At 51.4% G+C, this 25,714-nt stretch overlaps 1 protein-coding gene across 4 annotated transcripts in view; it reads left to right on the top strand.

Moving 5' to 3' along the window:
- The window catches only part of FBLN1 (fibulin 1), a 96,629-nt gene that overhangs the window by 41,544 nt on the left and 29,371 nt on the right, over positions 1 to 25,714 (top strand). Inside the window, exons 11-14 of one of the 4 annotated variants that reach the window (XM_011934761.1) lie at positions 2,746 to 2,865; positions 4,283 to 4,414; positions 6,155 to 6,278; positions 20,513 to 21,334. In XM_011934761.1, the coding sequence (XP_011790151.1) occupies positions 2,746 to 2,865; positions 4,283 to 4,414; positions 6,155 to 6,278; positions 20,513 to 20,561 (425 nt within the window). In that variant the 3' untranslated portion in view covers positions 20,562 to 21,334. Of the gene's footprint in view, positions 1 to 2,745; positions 2,866 to 4,282; positions 4,415 to 6,154; positions 6,279 to 13,653; positions 14,275 to 18,561; positions 19,013 to 20,512; positions 21,335 to 25,714 lie in introns of those variants that run through there. The other 3 variants (XM_011934762.1, XM_011934763.1, XM_011934760.1) reach the window with 3 other exon arrangements.

Genomic DNA, 25,714 nt, shown 5'->3' with positions numbered 1-25,714 from the left:
GCCTCCCAAAGTGCTGGGATTACAGGCATGGGCCACCACACCCAGCCTGCCTCTAACTTCTTACTGGAGTTAGGCTTCCCCCTCTGACAGAGACAGGGAGAAGCACCCTGGCCTTCCCGATGACGACATTCCCCAGGCATGTCCCCAGCCCTCGAGAAAGATACTCCTGAGTTGCACATCTCAAAGGGACAGAGAAACCATTTACATTTGCAAGTTTTTCTAAAGTAGATGCTTCTAAGGAAAATGGAGGTCAGCCCCTGTAGTCAGGTTTGGGCTGGAACCAAGAGAAAATTCTTTTGGCAGCATTGATCTTTCTTAGGCAGGCATGCCAAGGGGGCTGGGTCTGCATCCTGGGTACGTGGTCTTGGGCCAGCGGCAGCCATGCTGAAGTTGGGTCAAGTCTCTTGGTATGTGGGGGTTGGACAAAGTTGTTCTTGCCGACAGTCTTGTGGTTCTCAGATAACACCTCCTGGGCTGATGGGAAGGTCACATGAACAGCATGTCAGCCCAGGGCCTGGCACATCCTAGGTGCTTGGCAGATGTCATGTCTTATATCGGGTTAGGTTCTGAGCTGAGCAGACACTGAGAGCTTTGCACGGCCCTCGACAATTGTCCACATTGCCCATGACACCCTGTTTAGTACGGTGTGCTGGCCCAGAGGACGGCTTCTGCAGCCTGACTCAAAGGTGGCAGGTCCTAACATCCTGCCATGAGAATTTTCCTTCCTGATGAGATGGTCACAGGGGTTAGATACGCCAGGGTGAGTTGTGGTGTGCATAATTCTTCAGTCGGAGGATGGATGGTGTGAGGGGGTCCTGGGATTAGTTCACAAGAACGTGTATGGACAAGGAACAAGATTCACGAGTTGAGTCTCTCAGGCTTGTGTTCAAACCTCACTTCTGCCATTTCCATGGCCTTGAAGAAGTAACTCAGTCTTTCTGGGCCTTGGTGTGCTCATCTGTAAAATGGGCATAGCAGGACCAACCCCACAGGGGGGTTTTGAGGATGAAATGAGATTATGCACGTGAAGAGCTTATCACAGGGCTGAGCGTGGGATGAAGAGCTGGCAGTGTGGAGGCTGCTGGCTTTATTGTTATTTAGTAGAAGTAGTGGGATTCCTGGCTTGTGCTTCCTCTAGTCACTCATAAATTACCGAAAAGTCGGCATTCATATCCACATTAGTGGACAATATTGTGGACACAGAACCAGGGCCTGGCCAGCCCTGCCATGTGACCTCACTAACCGTGTGTTAAGCACCTGCCCCGGGTGTGTAGCGACAACTCGGTCCTGCACTGGGGAGGGTCTCTAGTGGGGGAAGAGAGACCCCACTGGGCAGGTGGAGGCCAGGCCTGGTGTGTGGGGGCCACAGAGATGAAACACGGGCTGGAAGGCTATTGGACGTTCTCTGACAGCCACATAGTATAGATTTAAGGCTTTTCCAGCCACAATCTCTGTTGCAACTGCTCAACTCTGCTGTGGTAGCAGAGAAGGGGCCAGAGGACCATGGTAAAAGAATGAGTGTGGCAGGGTGCAGTAGCTCACACCTGTAATCCCAGCACTTTGGGAGGCCGACACAGGCGGATCACTTGAGGTCAGCAGTTCGAGACCAGCATAACCAACATCGTGAAACCCCGTGTCTACTAAAATACAAAAATTAGCTAGGCATGGTGGTGCACGCCTGTAATCCCCTAGCTACTCAGGGGGCTGAGGCAGGAGAATTGCGTGAATTCATATCCACATTAGTGGACAATAGGCTCCCAGAGGCGGAGATTGCAGTGAGCTGAGATTGAGCTACTACACTCAAGCCTGGGCAACAGACAGAGACTCTGTCTCAAAAAAAATAAATAAATAAAAAATAATCTGGCTGTATTCTTTATTTTATTATTATTATTATTTTGAGACGGAGTCTCTCTCTGTCACCCAGGCTGGAGTGCAGTGGTGTGATCTTGGCTCACTGCAGCCTCTGCCTCCCAGTTCAAGCAATTCTCCTGCCTCAGCCTCCCGAGAAGCTGTGACTACAGGCACGTGCCACCATGCCCAGCTAATTCTTGTATTTTTAGTGGAGATGGGGTTTCACCATGCCGGCCAGGCTGGTCTCGAACCCCTGACCTTGTGATCCGTCCACCTTGGCCTCCCAAAGTACTGGGATTACAGGCATGAGCCACCATGCCTGGCCTGGCTGTGTTCTAATAAAACTTTATTTATAAAAACAAGCGTTGGGACAAATTTGGCCCATGGACTGTGGTTCGCTGACCTCTGCTCTAGGTAAAGGGGACAGTTGAGCAGTAGTTCAGAGTTGGCCCAGGGAGTTCTGTGCATTGGAGTATGAGGAGTACTGGTGTATGGGCTGGATGGCCGAGGCCTTCCTTGAGTGCCGCCATCTATCTGTGTAGGATAGCATCTTGGAGGTGAAGTGAGGAGCACAGGATCAGGTTTCCATTTGAGGACTAGAATGGACTCTGGCAGCCAGGTCGGGGCTGGCTTCCAGGGGCTGAGGCTGGAGGCTATAGCTGCCGTCCTGACAGGAGAAGGTGTGGTCAAAGCAGGCAGGGGCAGGGATGGAGGATCTGGAGTCACCAGCGATGACACCTCTCCCTCGGCCACGCTCCCCGGGACCTCCGCCTCTCTGAGTGTGTTAACCTGAGGGAGGTGGAGAGGAGGTTTTCTGTTCACTGACCCTGAGGGCTGCTGGAGGCAGGGACATGTGATGTCGCTCTGAGCAGTGACCCTCGCTTTGTATTTCAGACATCAATGAATGCAGCAGCAGCCCCTGTAGCCAGGAGTGTGCCAACGTCTACGGCTCCTACCAGTGTTACTGCCGGCGGGGCTACCAGCTCAGTGATGTGGACGGAGTCACCTGTGAAGGTGCGGACGCCCCTGCTTGCTGAGGGGGAAAGCCGCCTGTGGCCTTTGACATGACATCTGCCATGACACAGCAGCACAGCCTCTGACTTTCAAATCCACGGGAAGAGCCTGCTGGGATTTCTTCACCTGGCAAACCTTCCATGTCCACCCTTGGAGGCTAGTGGGTGGTTTGCTGTTTTTCCTCCAACTGAGGTTTTTTTTTTTTTTTTTTTTTGAGATGGGGTATTGCTCTGTTACCCAGGCTGGAGTGATGTGGTGCAATCACTGCTCACTACAGCCTCAGATTCCGGGGTTCAAGTGATCCTCCCACCTCAGCCTCCCAAGTAGTTGGGACCATAGGTGTACACCACCATGCCTGGCTGATTTTTTTTATTTTTTAAAAATTAGAGACGGGGTCTTGCTGTGTTGCCCAGGCTGGTCTCGAACTCCTTGGCTCAAGTGATCCTCTTGCTTCAGCCTCCCAAATTGCTGGGATTACAGGCATGAACCACTGTGCCCGGCCCCCAACTGAAATTCTAATATACTTTTCCCATCCTTAAGCATGAGGGTGGGAAGGCAGCAAACCACTCCTGACCTGTTCTTTAGTAATGTGCATGGTGGTGATTGCGATGTGCACTGGCACCTTGGGCCGCACATCTCAGAGCTTGGTGGTGGTGCATGGCTGAGAGGTAAGGGAGGTCTCACGGACCACCTAGATCCCTGACTCAGAGCTCTAACTCTTCCTCTGTAACATGGGGATTAACTCCAGCCTCACCAGATCATTGGAGGATTAAACCAGATGATAGCAATTACTGGCAATTAAGGGCAGTTATGATGATTACCGTTTTCATGTGCAAGGTGTGTGTATATTTTGTTTGCTTGTTTGTTTTTGAGACAGAGACAGCTCTGTCACTCAGGTTGGAGGGCAGTGGTACCAGTACAGCTCACTGCAGCCTCCATCTCCTGGGATCAAGCAATCCTCCCAGCTCTGCCTCCTTGAGTAGCTGGGCCCACAGGCATGCACCAGTGTGCTTGGCTAATTTTTTTGATTTTTTGTAGAGACAGGGTCTCACTTTGTTGCCAAGGCTGGTCTCGAACTCCTGGGCTCAAGTAATCCTCCTGCCTCAGCCTCCCAAAGTGTTGGGATTCCAGGCATGAGCCAGTGCACCCAGCTGAGGTGTGTTTCTTATTGTTGAACTGCGGTCCATATTTCCCCCTGCCCACCACATGCATACTTCACACCACGAACTTGCTGTGTGACCCTAGGCTAGTCCCATCGCCTCTCTGAGCGTGATGGTCTCTAAGGCTTCCTGTCTTCAGCTTGTCCTGTGCTGCTGCCCTCCCGGGCCCCAGTGCAGCCCCCAGGGCAATGCAGGGTGGCCAGCAGCCGTGGCCAGGTGCCAGGACACTGAGGCTGAGGTGGGCTTTGCCGTTGCAGACATCGACGAGTGTGCCCTGCCCACTGGGGGCCACATCTGCTCCTACCGCTGCATCAACATCCCTGGAAGCTTCCAGTGCAGCTGCCCCTCGTCTGGCTACAGGCTGGCGCCCAACGGCCGCAACTGCCAAGGTGAGCAGGCAGAATGCCCTGGGGTCCCTCATGCTGTGCTTGGGGCTCTGCAGTGTCATAGGGCTGAGGCCGGGCTTGGGGGCTGTACTTCCCGAACCCAGGGGCCACAGCACAGAAGCATTCAGGAAAAGGCCCTCCCACCATCCAAGGGGTGTCCTGGGGTCCGCAGCACCCTGGTCTCCCACACCCAGACCCCAGCATACTTGTTCTCTGGGTTGTCTGAGCCCCGTGACGGCTGCATCCGGCGGGAACACTTGAGCCCTCCTACCCTCTCCTCAGCAGCCCCTAAAAGGCTGGAACAGAGTTCTTTAGGAAGATGCCCACCAGGGAGGAAGCAGTCCAGGCCAGGGGATGGCGTGGCCTGGTGTGGGATGGCCCAGGGACACTGATGAGTGTGGGTCAGCTCCAGCATGGACTAAGTGACGGGGGCCAGTGGCATTGGTTCTGCATTCAGCCCCCATTTCTATGAACGCTCTAGGGGGCAGTGTGTGTCCCCCAAAGCCATCTGACAGCCATCCATTCAGTCACTAACAGCGGGTGCCGAGTGGGTGTTTGTGAGCGCGTGACCCCCAGTGTACACGCTGGGCCCAGAAGCTGAGTCATGGAGGTGGGGCTGTCCAGCCAGTGCCTCGGGAGGCCCACACAGGGCTGTGGATCCTGGGGCTCTGGAAGCCTCCTAGGTCCCGCAGATGTAGCTTCTGGTCATGAGGAAGGTGACTTTGATGAAAGGCAGACAGGAGCTGCAGTGTTTCCTGGGAGGCCCCCTCTGCTTGTCCCCGGCCTGAGCCCGGTTATGTCTGCATTTCTGACGGAGCAAATGACTTTTCTCCTGGCCAGGCTCCCTCACCGCAGCCTGGGGTCCCGCCCAGACTCAGCAGAAACACATTCCTGAGCTGGGCCTTTGAGGCCAGGGAGTGTTGTTTTTGCCACCGATGCTCAGGCATTTGGCACCTCTTAATGGACGTCTCCCAGGGCTGGTGACAGCCCCTGAGCCCCACTGTTTGGCTGCTCCAGAGTCTGTGGGAATTGGGCTGCTCACCCATCTCCAGGGGCCTCTCGGTGTGGTGCCCCAGGCCCCATCTCAGGAGTCCCAGTCCTGGTGGTTCTAGTCCACCCTGAACAGCCACCAACCCCAACACACAGGGCAAGACGTACGATCCCTCGAAGCCTGTTTTTCTCATTGTTGTGTGGCGCTAGCAACTCCTGCCCTTTTCTCCTAAGAGATTGAGTCACACCTAGGGTAAGGGTGCCGTGCCTTGGGAGCCGCAGAGAGGCCCTGGGTGGTTAGTGCATGGACTCTGTCACCAGCCCGCCTGGGTTCAAAGCTCGGCTCTGACATTTATAAAATGTGTAACCTCAGGCAGGTCTCTAAAGCTCTGTGAGCTCCTCATAAAATGAGGATCATAACAGTATCTGCCTCATTGAGTTCTTAGGAGGATTCAGTGAGTTATCCTTCCTTGTGAGGCACTCCCAGGACCCATCATGTAGTGTTTACTTTTACCATTGTCACACTCCCTCCATGGATTGGAAATGATAAGTTAACACTCTATAAGGTAAATATCCTATAAATGTAAGAACTGGCACAGGACACTGCTCTGAAGATCAGCCAGTGGAGGGCACGGATGGCCTGATCGCCACCCCTAACCCTAGTTGATGGGAGGCCTGGGCTCCTCCGTCTCCAGATGGGGATGGCTCCTGCAGCCTCTGCCTTCATTGTGCTGCTGTGGGGGTCTCTTGCAGACATTGATGAGTGTGTGACTGGCATCCACAACTGCTCCATCAATGAGACCTGCTTCAACATCCAGGGCGGCTTCCGCTGCCTGGCCTTCGAGTGCCCTGAGAACTACCGCCGCTCCGCAGCCACGTAAGTCATTTGGACCATGCCATCGTCTGTCTGTGTTGGCCTTCCTGGTGACCCAGCTCCCGGGTGGGTGGGTTATCAGGCTGTGACCTCAGTGTCCTCCCATGAGGGACGCAGGGCACTCACCTGATCCCTGGCCCTCAAGCCCCTAAGTGCTAGTGACACTGGTCTCAGAAAGTCAAAGGAGTAACTGCAAATGAATCTGGGGTCTATAGTCATGCTTTCAGGCCAAGGCTGTGCACAGAACCAGGCAGAAACCACAGCCCTCTGTTTTCGTAGGGTAGAGCCTTGGACAAGCTCTCTGGGCCTCGGTTTTCTCATCTGTAACATGCAGATGTCAGAACGTGCTCTGACTCAGATGCGTAGGTAACAGTGTCTCCATGTCAGCCCAAAGCCAGGGAGCCGATGGCTTGTTGGACATTGTTGTTAGGTGCCTCCCTGAAAGCCAGAATTCGTCCAGCCTGGTGACTGTGTGGGAACAGCATCAAAGATTCCAGATCCTAAACGGGGGGCTGTGTGCCCCTATGTCTTTGCAAGCTCACTCACTCCTAGGCCATCACGGCGTCCACTTGAGACCACGGTTCCCACTTCCTTATCCCCCTTACCCCTAATTGTATTCGTCAAATCTCATTTAGTGCTACTGTCAGTTGCTTCAGGAAAAGCTCCACACTGGGACGGATCTCAGGACTGTGGACTTGTGACCTCCCCCAGCACTCTTAGTGTGCAGTGCAGGCAGCCAGCTATTTCCCAGGCCTTGGCCTCTTGACCTTCAGCCTGCCTTGGGCCCTTGGCCAGCTGCCCCCCACCACCTGAGGGTCAGTGGTCGTGTTCACCGCCTGACCCGAGGGGCAGCTGCCCTGGCTCATGGCATAGCAAGGCTTCTGGGTCACCGAGCGGCCCCGTTGTCCCTGGCAGCCCTCCATATTCTTCCTGGCATTGGGATGGCTCGTTGGCTGGTCCAGCCACTTCCCTGATCTGCTGTTTCCCAGCATGGGTTTCTGTCTGCTTGAAAACCCAACATCTTGTTTCCTTCCTGAGCTTGAGTTGGGAAAAAGCTGCCCCAAAACTGGGTTTGCAAGTCTGTGGCATCCTGAAGAGCTCATGGTTATGCAACAGCCTGGCAGGCAGCGACAGTGCTTCTCTGAGCCTTTAAGAAAGTTCCATGGCCTCAGCTGGAGGCTGTGCAGCCGCCTGTCATTGTAAGTTCACTCTCTCCCCAGCCTTTGTCAGTGCCTGGGCTTGAGGATTCCAGGAGGCTGGCTGTGGCTGTGACCTCGATTTCTAACTTGCACACAGTCATGAAACCACCTTTTGAAGAGGAGGAGGCTGCCCTGCACAGGGGCCCTGGTGCCTCCTAAGCCGGAGGGTGGGCGGGTTGGCCATGTGTGCTAAGGTCATGGCTGAAATCGGCAGAACCCAGCTCCACCCCTCGTGTTGGCTGTGGAAGCCTCTGGCACCCCTCAGTGCTGGAGAAAGTCATTTCTTCCTGGACCTACTGTGTGCAGGCACCTGGGTAGAACTACTGTGTGCAGGCACCTGGATAGACAGTGAGCCCACAAAGGCCTTTGTCCCTGCACTGGTTCAGCCTTTGGAGCGTGTGCTAAGAGGGAGGAGGGGCCCCAACCTGGCTGGGCATGAGGGTGGGCAGGGGGCTGTCTGGAGTTGGCCATGCCGGCATGAAGGTGGAAGGGGAATCGAATCAGGCAGAAGGGGCGGGAGTATGGACACGTGTGGTGAAATGGGGAGTTCAGCCTGAAACCTGGGCCCTGTGTGCTGTGCAGTAAAGGATTGACGTGCTGGGCGCCTGGCTTGTTTCAGCCTTTGGACTCCTAGGGTTGATAGCAAGGAGGGGCCACTGCCTCTCGGCACTGCTAACCCCTCAGACTGGAGTTTTGTATTTTACAGCCCCTTTTCCTGCTCATCAAAAATCCAAACTTCTTAAAGCGTTTTTTCATCTAAACTTCAGAAAGCAATTTTTGAAATCTAAAAGCCATATTTAGGAGGGATCTGTGGCTGGCGCTTCTGTGGTTAACAACTCAGCAAGAGTGCCTCACTCGGGAGCCTTGACAGACAGGACTGCAGAGTCCGCTTCTGTGGCTTTCTCTCTCTCTCCAGTCACACGGCTTCCATCTGGGGAACATCCCGGCGGCCGAGGGCTGGTAACTGGAGCATGACCCAGGAAGCTGGGCCGCAAACCGCAGGGCTCGGCCTTGTGGACAGGACCAAGCTGTTACAGTCCTCCCCATACAATTCCCTCCTGCCCACAGGAGGAAGTGTGCAAAGCTGTCCCACAGCCTTTGATGGGGCCGGGCACATCCTCTTTATCCCTTCAGTGGGGCTGGCCCCTGATGACCTGTGGTCTAGAAAGCTGGAGCAAAGCCGGGTGGCCTTGGTTGCCGCTTCTTGGGAATGGGACATGAGTGAACAGCTGTGGGCCTGAGGGTGTAACATGGTGACGGTGGCGGAGATAGAGCCGTCGATGGCCCCCCTGCCTTGGCCAGTTCCTGGGGCTTGTCTCCCGGACGACGAGCATGTGAAAGTCACGAAAATTCTGGCAGGGATGTCCACAAGCACCTGGGGTGGCCAGAGCTACTGTGCCTCCCAGGAGAAGGAGGGGGCCTAGAGGGCCTTTTTTCTCTGGTGTGTGGTGGCTTAGGATCATCTCCACAGAGCTTGGGGTGTTAGGGTCAAATATGTTGAACTGGCAAGTTGGAGCACATTGTTCTCTAATGTGTGACATGGCCCGGGATGCGTGGCCTGCTGAGGGGACACGTCTGGAAACCAGGGCCTGCATGGCAGGCGGGGACGGGGCGGGCTCGCCTGTGCCCAGCTCTGTAATAGATTCAGTGATGACAGCCCGTCCCTGACCTCGACACACTGGCTAAAAGGGATTTTTGGGCCGTTCCCAGTCTGACAGGCAGTTTGCCAGATAGTTATGTTTCTGGTGTTTTAATAAGTTAGTGTAGAGCGGAGTAGGATCATTGAAGCCAGGACTTACCAGGAAAATCAAGGACGTGTTTATTTTTGTGCATTAGTCATTTGCTAAGCACATAGCAGGTGCCCCAGGCCCTGTTCTTTGTCCAGAAGGAGCCAGCCCAGAAACTCCTGGTGTAGAGAAGGTTTTGGGGCGCTCTGAGGAATGACTGTGTGGGGTTGGAGGGGGAGCCTCCAGGGAGGAGTGACCAGCTCGCTGTGTGTGATGACGGCGTGAACTGCACCAGAACATCACGCGCACCTCCCATTGCTTTTCTCCAGCGTGCTGGGTGAACGCCCTGCTGAGAGAAGCAGGGAAGCCAAAATCCCACCAGGGCGACTCTAGCGCCACCTGCTGACCAGCCCCATCCAGGCTGGTCCCGAAGCTGCTGGTGTGTGTGCGCGTGCGTGCGTGCGTGTGTGTGTGTGTGTGTGTGTGCTTGTGCGTGTACACTGTGTGTGTAAAAGCTTTGAAGTAAGACAGGCTGACTTTGAAAGCCAAGCCTGCCCCTTACTACGCACCATGGAGCCATGAGCAAGTTCTGCGTCCTCTCTGGGCATCTGTCTTCCCGCCAGTAGAGCGGGAGGACGATGGGAGACAGTGGCGGGAGCGAGTGCGGTTCACCTGCAACCGGAAGCACAGTCCATGGGTCCCATGCTCCTCCCCCAGTTCACGGACGCTTCGGTCGCAGCTCCTCAGAGGCCCCCCTGGGGAAGAGCTCTCAGATCACCTGGAGCACTCCTGTTTGGCCTGGACCTGGGCATCTCTGGGGCAGGCTGCCACCAGCAACACCCGTGCCCACCTTCTTTCCTGCCTCTGCTTTGGGCCCCTCCCAGGCAGGATTCCCCCTTCAGTGCCCCTGACTCCCAGGCCAGTCCTTGCTAAGAGCTTGAAATGGTCATTAGCCAAGTAAATGCAAGGCCTCCTGTCAGTCCCGACAAACCTGGAAAGAGGAGGTAAAAGGAGACAGTCTCAATAAATGCCTCAAGCAAGTCCAAGTAACCCAGCACGAGACATGGAAGCTTAAAAAGCCAAAAGGGAGATGTGATGGAAAGCCAGGACGAGAGGATGCTCCTGACTGCAGAATCCAGACACAGCCCAGATGGCGGGACTTCCTGGAGCACCTGGGCCAGGTCCTCTGGACTCTCTGCACCTGGGCCCTGCTTCTAAAGGCAGCCACCTTCAGAGTGTGATGGGCCAGGAGTTCAGGACACAGGAGACGACCCCTGTCCCATCTTGTGACAAGAAATTAGAACTTGTTACTATCCTGTAGCAGGAAGATAATACCTATCTTCATCCTGTCACAGGAAGTTAGAATCTGTAACAGGAAGTTGGAATCTGTGCTCATCCTATACAGGAAGTTAGGACTCGTCCCCGTCTCTACCGCAGGAAGTTAGGACCCATCCCCATCTCCACCCCAGGAGGTTGGGACCTGTCCCCGTCTCCATCACAGGAGGTTGGGACCCGTCTCTGTCTCCACCGCAAGAAGTTCGGACCTGTATTATTTAGGGTTCTCTAGAGGGACAGAACTAATGGAATATACATACATATATATATAATATGTGCATTAGTCATTTGCTAAGCACATAGCAGGTGCCCCAGGCCCTGTTCTTTGTCCAGAAGGAACCAGCCCAGAAACTCCTAGTGGGTGTGTGTGTATATATATAGTATACTATATATATATGTATATTCCATTATATATACAAAGGGGAGTTTATTAAGTACTAACGCACATGATCACAGAGTCCCACAATAGGCCATCTCCAGGCTAGGAGCAAGGAGAGCAGTCTGAGTCCCAAAAATGAAGAAAAATGAGTCCAATGTTTGAGGGCAGGAAGCATCCAGCATGGGAGAAAGATGTAGGCTGGGAGGCTAGGCCAGTCTCTCTTTTCACGTTTTTCTGCCTGCTTATGCTGTAGTCGTGCTGGTAGCTGATTAGTTGGTGCCCACCCAGATTAAGGATGGATCTGCCTTTCCCAGCCCACTGACTCAAATGTGAATCTTTTTTGGCAACACCCTCACAGAAACACCTAGGATCAATACTTTGTATCCTTCAATCCAATCAAGTTGACACTCAGTATTAACCGTCACAAGTCCACCCCTTGTCAACTTGAATCCATGCACATCTCCTGAGATCATATATAATCTTCAAATAAAGACAATAATAAGGTCATAATTATGCCTAACATAACACAACTATCCTTCGTACAACCAGAAACTCACCAATCCCCAACCGAAATACTATTATATAAAGTTAACGATATTTAAATACTGATGTGAATTCAGTAAATCTTATGTCACTTGATAAAGGAGAAAGGAAATAAAATGAAGACATTTTTGTTAGTACAAGTGTATACATGCACAAACATTTTTGTTTGTTTGTTTGTTTGTTGAGACAGAGTCTCCCTCTGTTGCCTAGGCTAAAGTGTGGTGGTGTGATTTTATCTCACTACAACCTCCACCTCCCAAGTTCAAGTGATTCTCCTGCCTCAGCCTCCTGAGTAGCTGAGATTACAGGTGTGTGCCACCACACCCAGCTAATTTTTCTATTTTAAGTAGAGACGAGGTTTCACCATGTTGGTCAGGCTGGTCTCGAGATCCTGACCTGAAGTGATCCGCCCACCTCGGCCTCCCAAAGTGCTGGGATCACAGGCATGAGCCACAGCGCCTGGCCATGCTTTTAACAAAAGAAGGAGGAAATACTCATGACAATTACAGCCCTCGTTTCTGCAACTGGTCACATGGGTCTTAGCTGGTATTGATGACTACCTTCTTCTACTACTCATTCTGTATTCCCTTTGCCTTCAGCAAGCACCTTGGCATATCGTGGTTTTTTTCCTGGTGGAGTGACCCAGACCTTCATTCCTAAAGGGTCTGGGTCATTTGTAGTCCTGCCTGGATTGGGCTATTGTAGTTTCCCATGGACCTTAATCACAGGGCACGGTAATACTAAGAGATGCCCTAATGAATGTCCTGTGTTCCTTGCGTACTCTAACTTATCTTCATTATGGAGTAGTAGACTGATTTCATCTTGATAGTCTGAGTCAGTCACCCCAGCCAACACTGTAACTCCCTTCTTAACCTGTTGACTTAAAGGTAGGAGGAGCCCAAAGTGTCCAGGTGGCAATCTTAATTTCCAGTTTAGTGGAATCATTGTTGTGTCTCCTGGTGGCAGCTAAGACCTCTGAAACTAAGACCTCTAGGCCAGCAGAACGTAATGTTGCAGGAATAGGAGAAAAAATTTTGCTCGTGGATCACTAGGGGTGATGGTGAGTGGTGCCACTTCCATTTCCACCCTTGGATTCCTGGACCCGTGAATCCTGGCTATGGAAGAAACAGTGCCATATATTGGATGCTGATTCAGAGCATACATGGCCTTCTGGAGAACTTTGCCCCAGCCCTGCAAAGTACTGACACCTAGTTGGCATTGTAATTGTGACTTCAAAAGGCCATTCCACCATTCTATCAATCTGCTGTTTCAGGACAATGGGCAACATGGTAAAACCAGTGAATTCTATGAGCATGAGCCCACTGCCGTACCTCTTTAGCCGTAAAGTGAGTGCTTGCATTCCGTGAACCCACGGATGGTAGTCTTGGCAGAAGCATTGTGTGCAGGATAGGCAAACCCCTATCCAGAGTAAGTGTCTATTCCAGTGAGGACAAACCTCTGCCCTTTCCATGATGGAAGAGGTCCAATAAAATCAACCTGCCACCAGGTAGCTGGCTGATCACCTTGAGGAATGGTGCCATATCGAGGGCTCGTGTTGGTCTCTGCTGTTGGCAGATTGGGCACTCAGCAGTGGCCATATCCAGGTCAGCCTTGGTGAGTGGAAGTCCATGTTGCTGAGCCCATGCATAACCTCCTTCCCTGCCACCATGGCCACTTCGTTTATGGGTCCATTGGGCAATGACAGGGGTGGCTGGGGAAAGAGGCTGAATGGTGTCCACAGAATGAATCATCCTGTCCACTTGCTTATTAAAATCCTCCTCTGCTGAGCACTTTTAAGTGATATGGTGAGCACTCTCATGTGATACAAATATCTTCACAATTTTTGACTCAAAAGAGGTCTATCCACATACCTCTTCCCCAAATTTCGTTGTCACAAATTTTCCAATTATGCGTCTTCCAAGTCTCTGACCATCCAGCCAAACCATTGGCCACAGCCCATGAATCAGTATATCAGTATATAATTGCACATCTGGTCATTTCTCCTTCCATGCAAAGTGTACAACCAGGTGCATTGCTTGAAGTTCTGCCCACTGGAAAGATTTCCCTTTGCCACTGTCCTTCAGGGATGTCCTAGAAAGGGGCTGTAGTGCTGCAACTGTTCACTTTTGGGTGGTGCAAGCGTATCGTTCAGAACCATCTGTGAACCAGGCCCTAGTCTTCCCTCCCTCTGTCAGCTGATCATTGGGAACTCTGCATGAGGCTATCAGTGCAGGATGGGGGACAGAAGGCAAGCTGGCAGGAGTGGAGACCATGGGCATTTGAACCACTTCCTCATGTAACTTAACTTGTGCCTTCAAGACCTGCTCAAGCCCGATCACGTATGTACCACTTCCATTTGATGATGGAATGCTGCTGTGCATGACCAACTTTATGGCTCGATGGATAGAAAGCACCCAGTTCATGATAGGCAGTTCAGGTCACATGGTGACTTGATGACCCAGAGTCAAACATTCAGTTTCCACCAAGGCCCAGTAACAGGCCAAGAGCTGTCTCTCAAAAGGAGAGTAGTTATCTGCAGAAGATGGCAGGGCCTTGCTCCACTGTGATTCACCTATGGGAGCCTGCCAACGGCTGCAGACAGCATCCTTATCTGCCACTGACACCTCAAGCAACATTGGATCTGCTGGATCCTATGGCCCAAGTGGCAGAGCAGCTTGCACAGCAGCCTGGACCTGTTGCAGAGCTTTCTCCTGTTCTGGACCCCACTCAAAACTGGCAGCCTTTCAGGTCACTTGATAAATGGGCTGGAGTAATACTCAAATGAGGAATGTGTTACCTCCAAAATCGAAATAGGCTCACTAGGCGTTGTGTCCTTTCTTGGTTGTAGTGGGGGCCAAATGCAGCAACTTATCCTTCACCTTAGAAGGAATATCTCAACAGGCGCCAAACCACTGGACCCCTAGACATTTTACTGAGGTAGAAGGTCCCTGAATTTTATTATTGGATTTATTTTTCATCCTCTGGCATACTAGTGTCTCACCAATAAGTCCAGTGTGTTTGCTACTTCTCGTGTCTCACCAATAAGTCCAGTGTGTTTGCTACTTCTCACTCACTGGAACCAATCAGCATAATGCCACCAATTTTGATGGACCGGCGTGATATCTTGCAGAAGCGAAATGCGATCAAGGTCTCTCTGAATAAGATTATGACATGAATACGATTATGACACAAAGCCAGAGAGTTGATACACCCCTGAGGTACGACAGTGAAGGTATATTGCTGGTCTTGCCAGCTGAAGACAAATTGCTTCTGGTGGGCCTTGGAACAGGAATGGAGAAAAACGCATTTGCCAAGTCAGTGGCTGCATACCAGGTACCAAGAGATGTGGTAATTTGCTCAAGCAAGGAAACCACATCTGCTATAGCAGCTGCAATTGGAGTCACCACTTGGTTAAGCTTAACGATAATCCACTGCCATTCACCAAGATCCATCTGTCTTCTGCACAGGCCAAATGGGAGAGTTGAATGGGGATGTGGTGGGAATCACAGCACCCCTGAGTCTTTCAAGTTTTTGATGGTGACACTAGTCTCCTCAGTCCCTCCAGGGATGCGATACTGTTTTTGATTTACTGTTTTTCTAGGTAGAGGTAGCTCTCATGACTTCCATTAGGCCTTTCCAACCATAAAAGCCCTCACCCCACCAGTCAGGGAGCCAGTGTGGGGGTTCTGCCAGCTGCTAAGTATGTCTGTGCCAATTTTGCATTTGGCACTGGGGAAATGACCACAGGATGGGTCCAGGGACCCACTGAACCCACTGTAAGTCAGACCTGAGCTAAAACTCCATTAATTACCTGACCTCCTTAAGCCCCTATTTAACTAGAGGGCCACGATGACATTTTGAGCATCCTGGAATCAACGTCAGCTCAGAGACTGTCCAGTATTCCCCTAAATGTCTGATCATTTCCCTTTCCCCAGTGCACAGTTACTCTGGTAAAAGGCCGGAGGTCTCTTTGGGAAAAGATGGGAGAAAGATTCACTGCATACATTGTTGGTAATGTAGTGGGGTCCTTCCTCAAGGGGACCCGGCCTCCGCTTCATTTAAGGGGTTCTGGGTCTGTAAACTGCTTCAAGTCTGGAAATTGATTGAGGGGCCATGTGTCTCTGCTTTTATAATTCAAATTAGTCTTTTGTCCATGTGACCTAGAAGTTTTCTGCTTATACAAATCTAGTAGGAATGCAGTAGAATTCCTATCAATTTCACTTCTAGGAACACTGTGATTAATTAGCCAATGCCAGAGCTCTACACGAGTCCGACTATTCCGATTGCCGCTTTGCCTCTGCTGTCCATTACAGTAGCTACACCCACCTTGCCTTTGACGGTTGACTGCTACCACTTGGCCACTGCCACCTCAGGATCCAACTATTTCCATTGTATTTAAATTTTATAGTTGAGTGACTGCGGTTCCCACTATTAGATCTGACATACTAAGAAGAGCAATTACAGGGCTCTTCAAAGATGCAGGTGCTGCCTTCACAAACAAATCTGTTTTGAAAGGCATTGGTCAAGGGTATATCTTCTGGACCCACCCAGCTTGGATGAGTAGGTCTAAAGTGACTAATCCACTCCACCATCCCAATCTCCCTAAGTCTTTGGATCCCTTCCTCTACATTAAACCAAGGAAGACAGGGCATTTCCAGCTCGCTCACAGGGGGCCATCTCTTCATCCATATTTCAACTAAACAAGCAAATAAACCGTTAGAACCTTTTTTAACTCCCTGAGTTGCAACATTAAATGCAGGGTCCCTGCTTAGTGGGCCTAAATCAGTAAATTCAGCCCGATCCAATGCTGTGTTCCTTCCACCATTCTCCAACACCCTTACTATCCATTCTCATGCCTGTTCTCCAGATTTTTGTTTCTATAAATTAGAAAACTCAAGCAGTTCTTTCTGAGTGTAGCTCACTGCCTCATGGGTCACACTCTCAACCTCATCTCTAGGGGCCCACCACGAGTTCAGTCTAGTTATACGTCTAGAGGCAAACAGCAGTGTTAGGGGTGGCTCCTGAGGAGAATCAACATTATCTTCCCTGGCAGCTGCCTCACAGGAGGCCATCACTGTTGCCTCAGGCAGCGAGGTTTATCTCCTAGGACAAAAGTGGAAAGGCTGATGGGTAGGGGAGGGGATGTTACCACTACTGGGGATGGGGAAGCTGTTAGGCTGTTTCTTCTGGCAAAAAAACGTTCATCAGAGTCTACAAACTCAGTGTCCTTAGCTTCATCAGGCTCCTCCCACACATCCCCATTCCAAGTTGCAGAGTTCCATTCTTTTCCAATCAGTGCCCTCACTCTAACAGTAGACACCTGGCGAGGCTGTGCATGCACCTTTCATTGCAGATCAGCGACTCGCATGATAAGAGCTGGTGTCTGTTTTTCCACAATTTCAGCTCTTCCTCTACGGGAGATAAGACTCTCACCCAGGGCAATCTTAGCAGATTTGAAGCTCAGTATCTGCTTCTGAAGCCCGGAGATAGAATCCCTGAGTTCATCATTTTCTTTCATCACTTTGTCCACTGAACTTAGGTGCAAACAACCGGCTTCATTATGTTCCTTGGTTCTCCACATATGATCAAAGGTATTATGTATAGAGTCACTAAACTTGCCTCTCACGAGCGATGAATCAGGAGTTTCAAATGCATTTAGTTTGCATAACTTTCTAAACAGTTCACGCCAAGGACTGTCAGTGTTCTCCATACTATTAGAAGTAGAGTCCTTAGCATTTTTGGGTCTAATTGTTAACCAGCTAACTCCAGAAACCCCAAAACCAATGAAAGAACTCCATCTTTAATATTCTGTTCCTCTAGAGCCACTCCTGGTACCCAAATCTGTAGTAGTTAGGGTTCTCTAGAGGGACGGAACTAGTGGAATATGTGTATATAAAGGGGAGTTTGTTAAGCATTAACTCACATGATCACAAGGTCCCACAATAGACCATCTGAAGGCTGAGGAGCAAGGAGAGCCAGTCCGAGTCCCAAAACTGAAGAACTTGGAGTCTGATGTTCGAGGGCGGGAAGCATTCAGCACGGGAGAAAGATGTAGGCTGGGAGGCTAGGCCAGTCTCTTTTCACATTTTTCTACCTCCTTATGCTGTAGCCGTGCTGGTAGCTGATTAGTTGGTGCCCACCCAGATTGAGGGTGGGTCTGCCTTTCCCAGCCCACTGACTCAAATGTAACTGTCTTTGGGCAGCACCTTCACAGACACACCCAGGATCAATACTTTGTATCCTTCAATCCAATCAAGTTGACACTCCGTATTAACCATCACAGGACCCGTCCCAGTCTCTACTGCAGGAAATTAGGACCCACCCCTGTCTCCACCTACAAAGTTAGGACCTGTCTCTGTTTCTATTACAGGAAGTTGGGATCTGTCCCCATTTCCAGTCCAAGCCCTGAACTGGCCCTGTGGACCCAGATGGGGTACTGGCCTGGAACACAAGGACTTAGTGACAGGAAACTGGGAGCCGACCTCACTGGCTGAGCGTAGACATGGCTCCCTCCCTCACTCTGTGACCTTGGGAAGTGGGAAGGCCACATTCTCTCTGAGCCTCAGTGTCCTCATGTGAAAAATATCACCGAAGCCACCGTCATGGTGTGGTGGCAGTGATCACACTAGAGAGTGTGTGGTGAGGAAGAGCTGAGCACTTGGTGAACGGCAGCAGCTCTGTTTGCTAGTGGCAGAGATAGTCATTTCACGGGTCACCTCCGAGACCCACCCAAGATCCCTGTGTAGCCCTGGCCACTGTCTGGGCGAGGGCCTGGGAAGGGCAAGGGTGTGCCTGTGGAGTGCCCGTGGGGCGGGGCTCTGCCAGTGAGGAGGGGACGCACCTCACTCCGGGCACAGCCCTTGGTCTCCCAGCCACCCAGTGCCCCAGACGGTGTTGGAAGAGGCTAGTGCCTGAATCAGCAGCCTGGAGGTCCACGGCGCCTCCCGCAGGTGAGTGAGGGGTGCCCTTCGTGTTGGCTGAATCAGCCAGAGGGGCGGCGGGAGGCCCCGCCTGCCAGCCCCGCATCCCTGCGCTCTGCCGTTTCTCCGCTTGCTGGACCGGCCCTAACCCTCTTCTTGTCTCTCTGCCCACTTTTCTTGCAGCCGCTGTGAGCGCTTGCCTTGCCATGAGAATCGGGAGTGCTCCAAGCTGCCTCTGAGAATAACCTACTACCACCTCTCTTTCCCCACCAACATCCAAGCGCCCGCGGTGGTTTTCCGCATGGGCCCCTCCAGTGCTGTCCCCGGGGACAGCATGCAGCTGGCCATCACCGGCGGCAATGAGGAGGGCTTTTTCACCACCCGGAAGGTGAGCCCCCACAGTGGGGTGGTGGCCCTCACCAAGCCTGTCCCCGAGCCCAGGGACTTGCTCCTGACCGTCAAGATGGATCTCTATCGCCACGGCACCGTCAGCTCCTTTGTGGCCAAGCTTTTCATCTTTGTGTCTGCAGAGCTCTGAGCACTCGCTTCGCGTCGCGGGGTCTCCCTCCTGTTGCTTTCCTAACCCTGCCCTCCGGGGCGTTAATAAAGTCTTAGCAAGCGTCCCACACCGTGAGCCTCGCGTGCCTTGGTTTTATTTGGCATGGTTGGGAGTCTGTGCCGCTTGTTACCTGGGGGTGAGCTGGGCACTGGCCGCCGCCTGGTACCCCCGAGGGCTGACTGAGGAGTGCTCCCCATTAGCGGGTCCCTGTTCACAGAGCCCACTGTCTGTACCGACAGGAAGGCCGGGCCGGGCACATCATTTCACATGTGTTAACTCATCTTCATTTGTGTTGAACCCAAAGAATAAAGGTGGTGGTGGAGAAGGGCCCTCAGATTTGCTGAGCACAGTCCCCTCTCATTTTACAGATGTGGAAACTGAGGCCCAGAGAGAAGGGGAAGGGTTGGCCAAGGTTGCTTGACCTGCTGTGGCCACGCCAGGTTGAGGAAGCGGGTCTGCTGGCCCCTGCCTGGTTCTCTGCTGTATCCCCGGAGATGAGCGTTCCACTGAGACGAGAAAGCTCTCTCCTGAGATTCAAGCCTCCTGTTCTGTCTGTCTTGATCAGAAGCCCAAATCTGCAGTGCAGAAACACGGAATGCGGTTGTGGCTTCTAGGATGCAGCTGTTGCCTCAGTGAAGTCGTTTGCGCCCACTGAGAATGCTGGCCCTGTGCCAGGGGGAGGCAAAGGCCCACACAATACATGTGGTGCTCACAGGACCCTCCATAGGCCCTTACACCAGTCCTGCCAGGCAAGTGGCCATCCTCACGGAGACTCAGAGAGGGCAAGTGATTTGCCCAAGATTACACAGCTGGTATCCGAGCCCTGGTTTACTGACTCCGTAGATCTGGCTGTTGCGTTCTGCCATAATACCTCCACTGAGGGCCTTAACCCCCTTCCTCCCTCCATCTCCTGCATCATGGTCCAGCCAAGCCAGTCACCTCTCCGCCTCCGCTGCTCCCAGCGTCCATTCACCTCCCCTACAGCTCATTCTTTGCTTTGCAGCTGGAATGATCTTTTAGCCTCTGCCTAAAACCGTTCCTGGCTTTCTTACTATTTGGGTTAAGGCCTCCAGATCCTTAAGATGTCTGAAGGCCATGCCTAATTTAGTCCTTGCATGCAATCTGCAGCCTGGTCTTAACTTGTTCTGTCCTTACCCACTTCCCTTGAGCCATGCTGCAAGCTCTGCTGCCTCGGGCTCCTGGCCCGTGCTTTGCACCCTTGGCCTGAATGTTGCTTAAGCTCATGTGCCTTCCTCAGAGAGGCCTTCCCTGCCACCCCTGGCTTCTGTTTTCTCTGTCTGTCGTTCTCATGACCCCTTTCCTTCGTGGTGCTAGTGACAGGCTGTGGTTCCTGTTGACTTGCGTTTCACGTTTGTCTTCCCCACCTTCCAGAAGGCTCTGTGAAGGCAGGGACCAGGTCTGTCTCATTCAGTGCGGTGTTCCCAGCTCCTTGCAAAACATCTCACGTGCCGAAGGTGCTCTGTCAATGTCTGTTCAGGGAACAGATGACTCTGCCAGCCCTGGCTTATGTCACTAGCATTTCGGTGGCTGTGACACTGCTGACACTGTCTCCAGGCAGAAATCCAAGCGAGGAAGGCAGAACACCCCAGCGGGTGTTAAGTAAAGAGGACCGCAGGGTTCTTCCATGGAAGCAGGGATTAGGGGATGCCCACCTTGATGCCTAGTGAGGAAGATGGACCTGGACAGACAGATAGCCCCACACCTCGCGCTAAGGCAGCTGTGATTGTGCCATGGGAGCATGAGCCCTTTTCCCCGTGGCCCTCGCCACTTTGTCTCCTGGCCCTCTCTCTGATCATGCCTGGTCTGCATCAGCCTCGAGTCTCCCATATTCTAGTACATTCTCCAAGATGCAGTCCAAGAGCCTCTCTGAAAGACCAGTCTGGTTACGATGGTCTGATCTTCCTTAGAACCTTCCATGGTTGTCTTTTCCTAGCAGATGAAGCATAGCCTCCTTGCAATGGCATTGGAGGCCTGGCCTGATCTGGCCTCTGCCCACCCTTTGAGCTGCACCTGCCCCACTCCAGCTCATCCATGTGCTTGTGTCCTGGCCCCACGGAGGGGCTGGCACTTCCCTGAATCTGCCTTCTTGTGGCTTTAGCATGTGCCATGCTGTCCCCCTGCAGACTGCCATTCTCCTTGCAGACTTGGCTCAGAAGTGACCTCCTCAATGCAGTTAGCCTGAGCTCCCCTGGCCCCGGGCTCCTCCATCAGAGCATTTACCCCATTGTGTTGTGGCTGTTTCTTAACATCCCCCCTAGACGGGCTCTTTGAAGGCGGGGATTGTGTCTGGTTAATTTCTGTATTCTCTGCAACTTTGCAGTGTTTGGCCTGAAGAAGGAGCTCAGTAAACATCTGAATAAACATGTGGGTGGATGGATGGATGGATGGATAGATGGATGGATAGATAGCATTTTTAAGGCTTAGTTCAAATATCTTCTCCTCGGCCGGGTACGGTGGCTCACGCCTGTAATCCCAGCACTTTGGGAGGCCGAGGCGGGCAGATCACCTGAGGGTCAGGAGTTTGAGACCAGCCTGGCCAACATGGAGAAACCCCGTCTCTACTAAAAATACAAAAATTAGCTGGGTATGGTGGCGAGTGCCTGTAATCCCAGCTACTCGGGAGACTGAGGCAGGAGAGTCGCTTGAGCCCAGGAGGCAGAGACTGCAGTGAGCTGAGACTGGACTATTGCACACCAGCCTGGGCAACAAGAGTGAGACTCTGTCTCAAAAAAAATAAATAAATAAAAATGGTCTCCTCTGTTTAGCCAGCAAGCCACAGCAGGGGTTCTTGTCCTATTCAGTCATCCATTTGTCATGGGTCGGATCACTCAGGCCGGAAGGAACAGCTTTGCCTTCATGTGCATGGGAATGTGAAGAGGTGAGGGAAACCTCTCAGGAGCTTTGGAGGCCACCCAGTGACCTTCCACAGCTTCCTGTGGCTCCTCCCTTCCAGAAGCTCCTCTGCAACGTTCTCCCCGAGGGACTCTCCTGTGTGTGTGGAACTCCCTGCCTCCTGAGGGGTCCCGTTGCATTTTGGGACCCCACCGAGGTTTGTGTGTGTGCCTGAGCGCACCGTGGGAGTGACAGCTGAATGACCTGAGTGCTCACCCCTGTCCCGCAGCTCCTTGGGGCTCCTTAGCCATGTTCCCAGCTCATGCTGCTGAGAGAGGACACCGTGCAGGAAAAGCAAAATAAGAGCAGGAGGTTGAATTTCCTTCTTGCCATTTGCTAGTTCTGTGACCCTGGATAGGTCGTCAGCCTTTCAGAGCCTCAAGGCCCACCTCATGGTTGATTTTGAAGATGGCCTGAAATAATCCAGCAGGCAGCGCCTGGTACAGAGTAGGCACTCTGTCAGTGTGAATGTGGGTTTCTTCATTCATTGGAAGGTAACTGGGTGTTCGTGTGGCTCTTCATTGAAATGGGGATGAAGATTCAGAGAGTTTGGAGGGATCCAAGATCATATGTGGAACTGACATCACTTTTGATTCCTAGACCTGTGCGTTCCTTGATGTCACTAGTACATCAAGCTCCTGAGGAGAAAAGACAGTAATAAGGGTGATTTTTATTGTAATGATAATAATAACAACTCCAACAGCTATAGTGCTGACCATGAGACAGGTGCTGTTCCAAGCACGTAATTCGTTTACTCCTCACAGCAGCCTAGGGAGGCAAGCACTCTTAATATCCCCATTCCACAGGGAGGACAGGGAGGCACAGAAAGGTGAAGGAACTTGCCCAAAGTTCCACAGCTGGTATCCAGTGGGGCTGGGATTCGAACGCAGGCAGCCTGGGCTGGGATCTGTGCTCTGAACCCATGTCCCGCACTGTAGCAAATGCTGGGGAGAGGCAGCATCCCTGGAGTGAATGAGACTGTTGCTCCAGCCCCATCTCACGGAGCCCGCTCTGCCATTCCCAAACCCAGAACAGGATATCTTACTAGCTAGAGGAGGCAGTGTGGTAAGGAGGAAAGGGGTGTGAGGCTGGAATGAAGTAAGATATGCAAAATGGGCCAGGTGTGGTGGCTCATGCCTGTAATCCCAGCACTTTGGGAGGCCAAGGCAGGCAGATCACTGAAGGTCGGGAGTTCGAGACCAGCCTGGTCAACATGATGAAACCCTGTCTTTACTAAAAATACAAAAATTAGCCAGGCATGGTGGCACACACCTGTAATCCCAGCTACTCGGGAGGCTGAGGCAGAAGAACTGCTTGAACCTGGGACACGGAGATTCCAGTAAGCCGAGATTGTGCCACCACACTCCAGCCTAGGCGATAGAGCGAGACTTCGTCTCAAAAAAAAAAAGATATGCAAAACGTGTAGCATAGAGACTCTGGAAAGATGCTGATGCATTATTTCTGAAGTTCTCTGGATTCCAACCAAAAAACACCCACCCAGACAACTAGATAGGAAAATAGAACTCCATGGAAAACATTTACAACGAAACAAGGTCTGCCATTCAGGCCCACCTGCGTGACTTTGGCATCTGTGCAGGAAAAAACAGTGGCAGAACCCCAAAATAATCAACAGGTATCCTCAGAAAGTGCACTAGGCACTTTGAGGGAACAGCAGCTGAAACTGGGAGGCGTTTTGCTCACTCCAGGGGCCAGAATGTGCACAGAGCCAGTGGGAGGGAGGGAGGGGCTGGCGCAGGCTCACTCTTGGAAGCTTTTGAATGTTTGCCACCACAGGTCCTCCTAAGGTTGAGGGACAGACTGCTGGAAATGGAACAGAAATTGTGTAGGAAAGAGACCATTGTGGGAAGAGAAGGTCCAGGTAAATGTGGAAGAATGTCAGGAGGTGAGCTCTGCAAAGTCAGGAAGATAACTGTGAATGCAACTCTCTCCCAAATTCCAGGAAAACTAATTTCCTCTAAAGAGGATCAACCCAAAAGCATCAAGTTCAAATTCCATGGATCAGTTTCTATAACAAAGTACCATAGATTGGGTGGCTTAAAATAATAGAAATATATCGTTTCGTGGTTCTGGAGGCCAGAAGTCCAAAATCAAGATGTCAGCAGGGCTGCACTTCCTCTGAAACCACCAGGGGATTGCCTCTTCTGGTGAGGAATGCTCCTTCTGTAGGGGAGTGCTGCTTCTGTAGGGGAGTGCTGCTTCTGTAGGGGAGTGCTCCTTCTGTAGGGGAGTGCTCCTTCTGTAGGGGAGTGCTCCTCTAGGAGCATGACTTGTCCCAGCTCCTGGAGGTTTTTTGGTAATCATTGGTGTTCCTTGGCTTGCAGCTACATTGCTGCAATCCCTGCCTTTGTCATCACATGATCTTGTGTGTCTTTGTCATCACATAGCCCTCTTCTTATAAGGATATCGGTCATCTTGGATCAGGGGCCCACCCTACTCCAATGTGACCTCATCTAAACTAATTATATCTTCAATGACCGTAGTTCCCAATAAGGTCACATTCTGAGGCACTGGGGATGAAACTTTGCCATCTTTCTTGGAAGGACATAATGTAAACCATGACACCCGTACAAAGTGTTAGGGGCTGAATTGTGTCCCCCCCAAATTCATATGTTGAATTCCTAATCCCTAATACCTCTAAAGTCCCTATCTCCAAATGTGGTCAGGTTCAACAAGGTAATTAAGGTAAAAGTGAGATCATATGAATGGGCCCTAATCCAGTACAACAGGAGTTCTTATAAGAAGAGATTAGGGGCCGGATGTGGTGGCTTACACCTGTAATCTCAGCACTTTGGGAGGCCGAGCTGGGTGGATCACAAGGTCGAGAGTTCAAGAGCAGCCTGGCCCACATGGTGAAACCGCCTCTCTACTAAGAATACAAAAATTAGCCGAGCGTGGTGGCAGGTGCCTGTAATCCCAGCTACTCGGGAGGCTGAGGCAGGAGAATCACTTGAACCCGGGAGGTGGAGGTTGCAGTGAGCCAAGATTATGCCACTGTCCTCCGGCCTGGGTGACAGAGCAAGACTGTCTCAAAAAAAAAAGAAAGAAAAAAAGAAAAATCGAGTCAGAATTAAAAGAAAACTGAGAAATAAAGTAATAGACCAAAGGAACAAAAAGTTAAACATTTTAGGTGTAAATACTAAACTAGACGGAACACAAAAGTGAATAAACAGATAAATAGAAGTTGAAAAGACCAAAATTTTTAAAAATCAAGGAAGAAATAACAAGAGATGAAAAGCTTGAAGAAAAAGTAACAAATATTCAAAATCTATAAGAAGATCTGACATTTAGATAATAGGACTCCCTGCAGAAGAAGCTGAATCCATGGGGGAAAATACTGTAAATGATCTCAGAGAAACTTCCCATAAATTAAAAAAGAGATTTGAAATTCCACATTGAAAAAACATATAGCACACCTGAGAATATCAACAAGAACAACCAACACCAAGATACATTCTTGTGTAATTGTTGTACTTTAAAGAAAAGGAGGAAGGCCAGGTGTGGTGGCTCAAGCCTGTAATCACAGCACTTTAGGGGCCAAGGTGGGCAGATCACAAGATCAGGAGTTCGAGACCAGCTTGACCAACATGGTGAAAACCAGTATCTACTAAAAATACAAAAAATTAGCATGGTGATGCACGTCTGTAATCTCAGCTGCTGCTCAGGAGGCTGAGGCAGGAGAATTGCTTAAACCTGGGAGGCAGAGGTTGCAGGGAGCCGAGATCACGCCACTGCATTTCAACCTGGGCAACAAGAGTCTCAGAAAAAAAAAAAGAAAGAAAGAAAAGGAGGGAAAAATAAACTATGAACATTTAAACAAAAATAGTAAGTGACTTACAAGGGAAA

This window comes from Colobus angolensis, unplaced genomic scaffold (genome assembly GCF_000951035.1).
Source record: "Colobus angolensis palliatus isolate OR3802 unplaced genomic scaffold, Cang.pa_1.0 Scaffold138, whole genome shotgun sequence".
NCBI classification, from domain to species: Eukaryota; Metazoa; Chordata; class Mammalia; order Primates; family Cercopithecidae; genus Colobus; species Colobus angolensis.
Note: the sequence above shows the minus strand (reverse complement) of the source record. Positions and strands in the feature narration are given on the sequence as shown.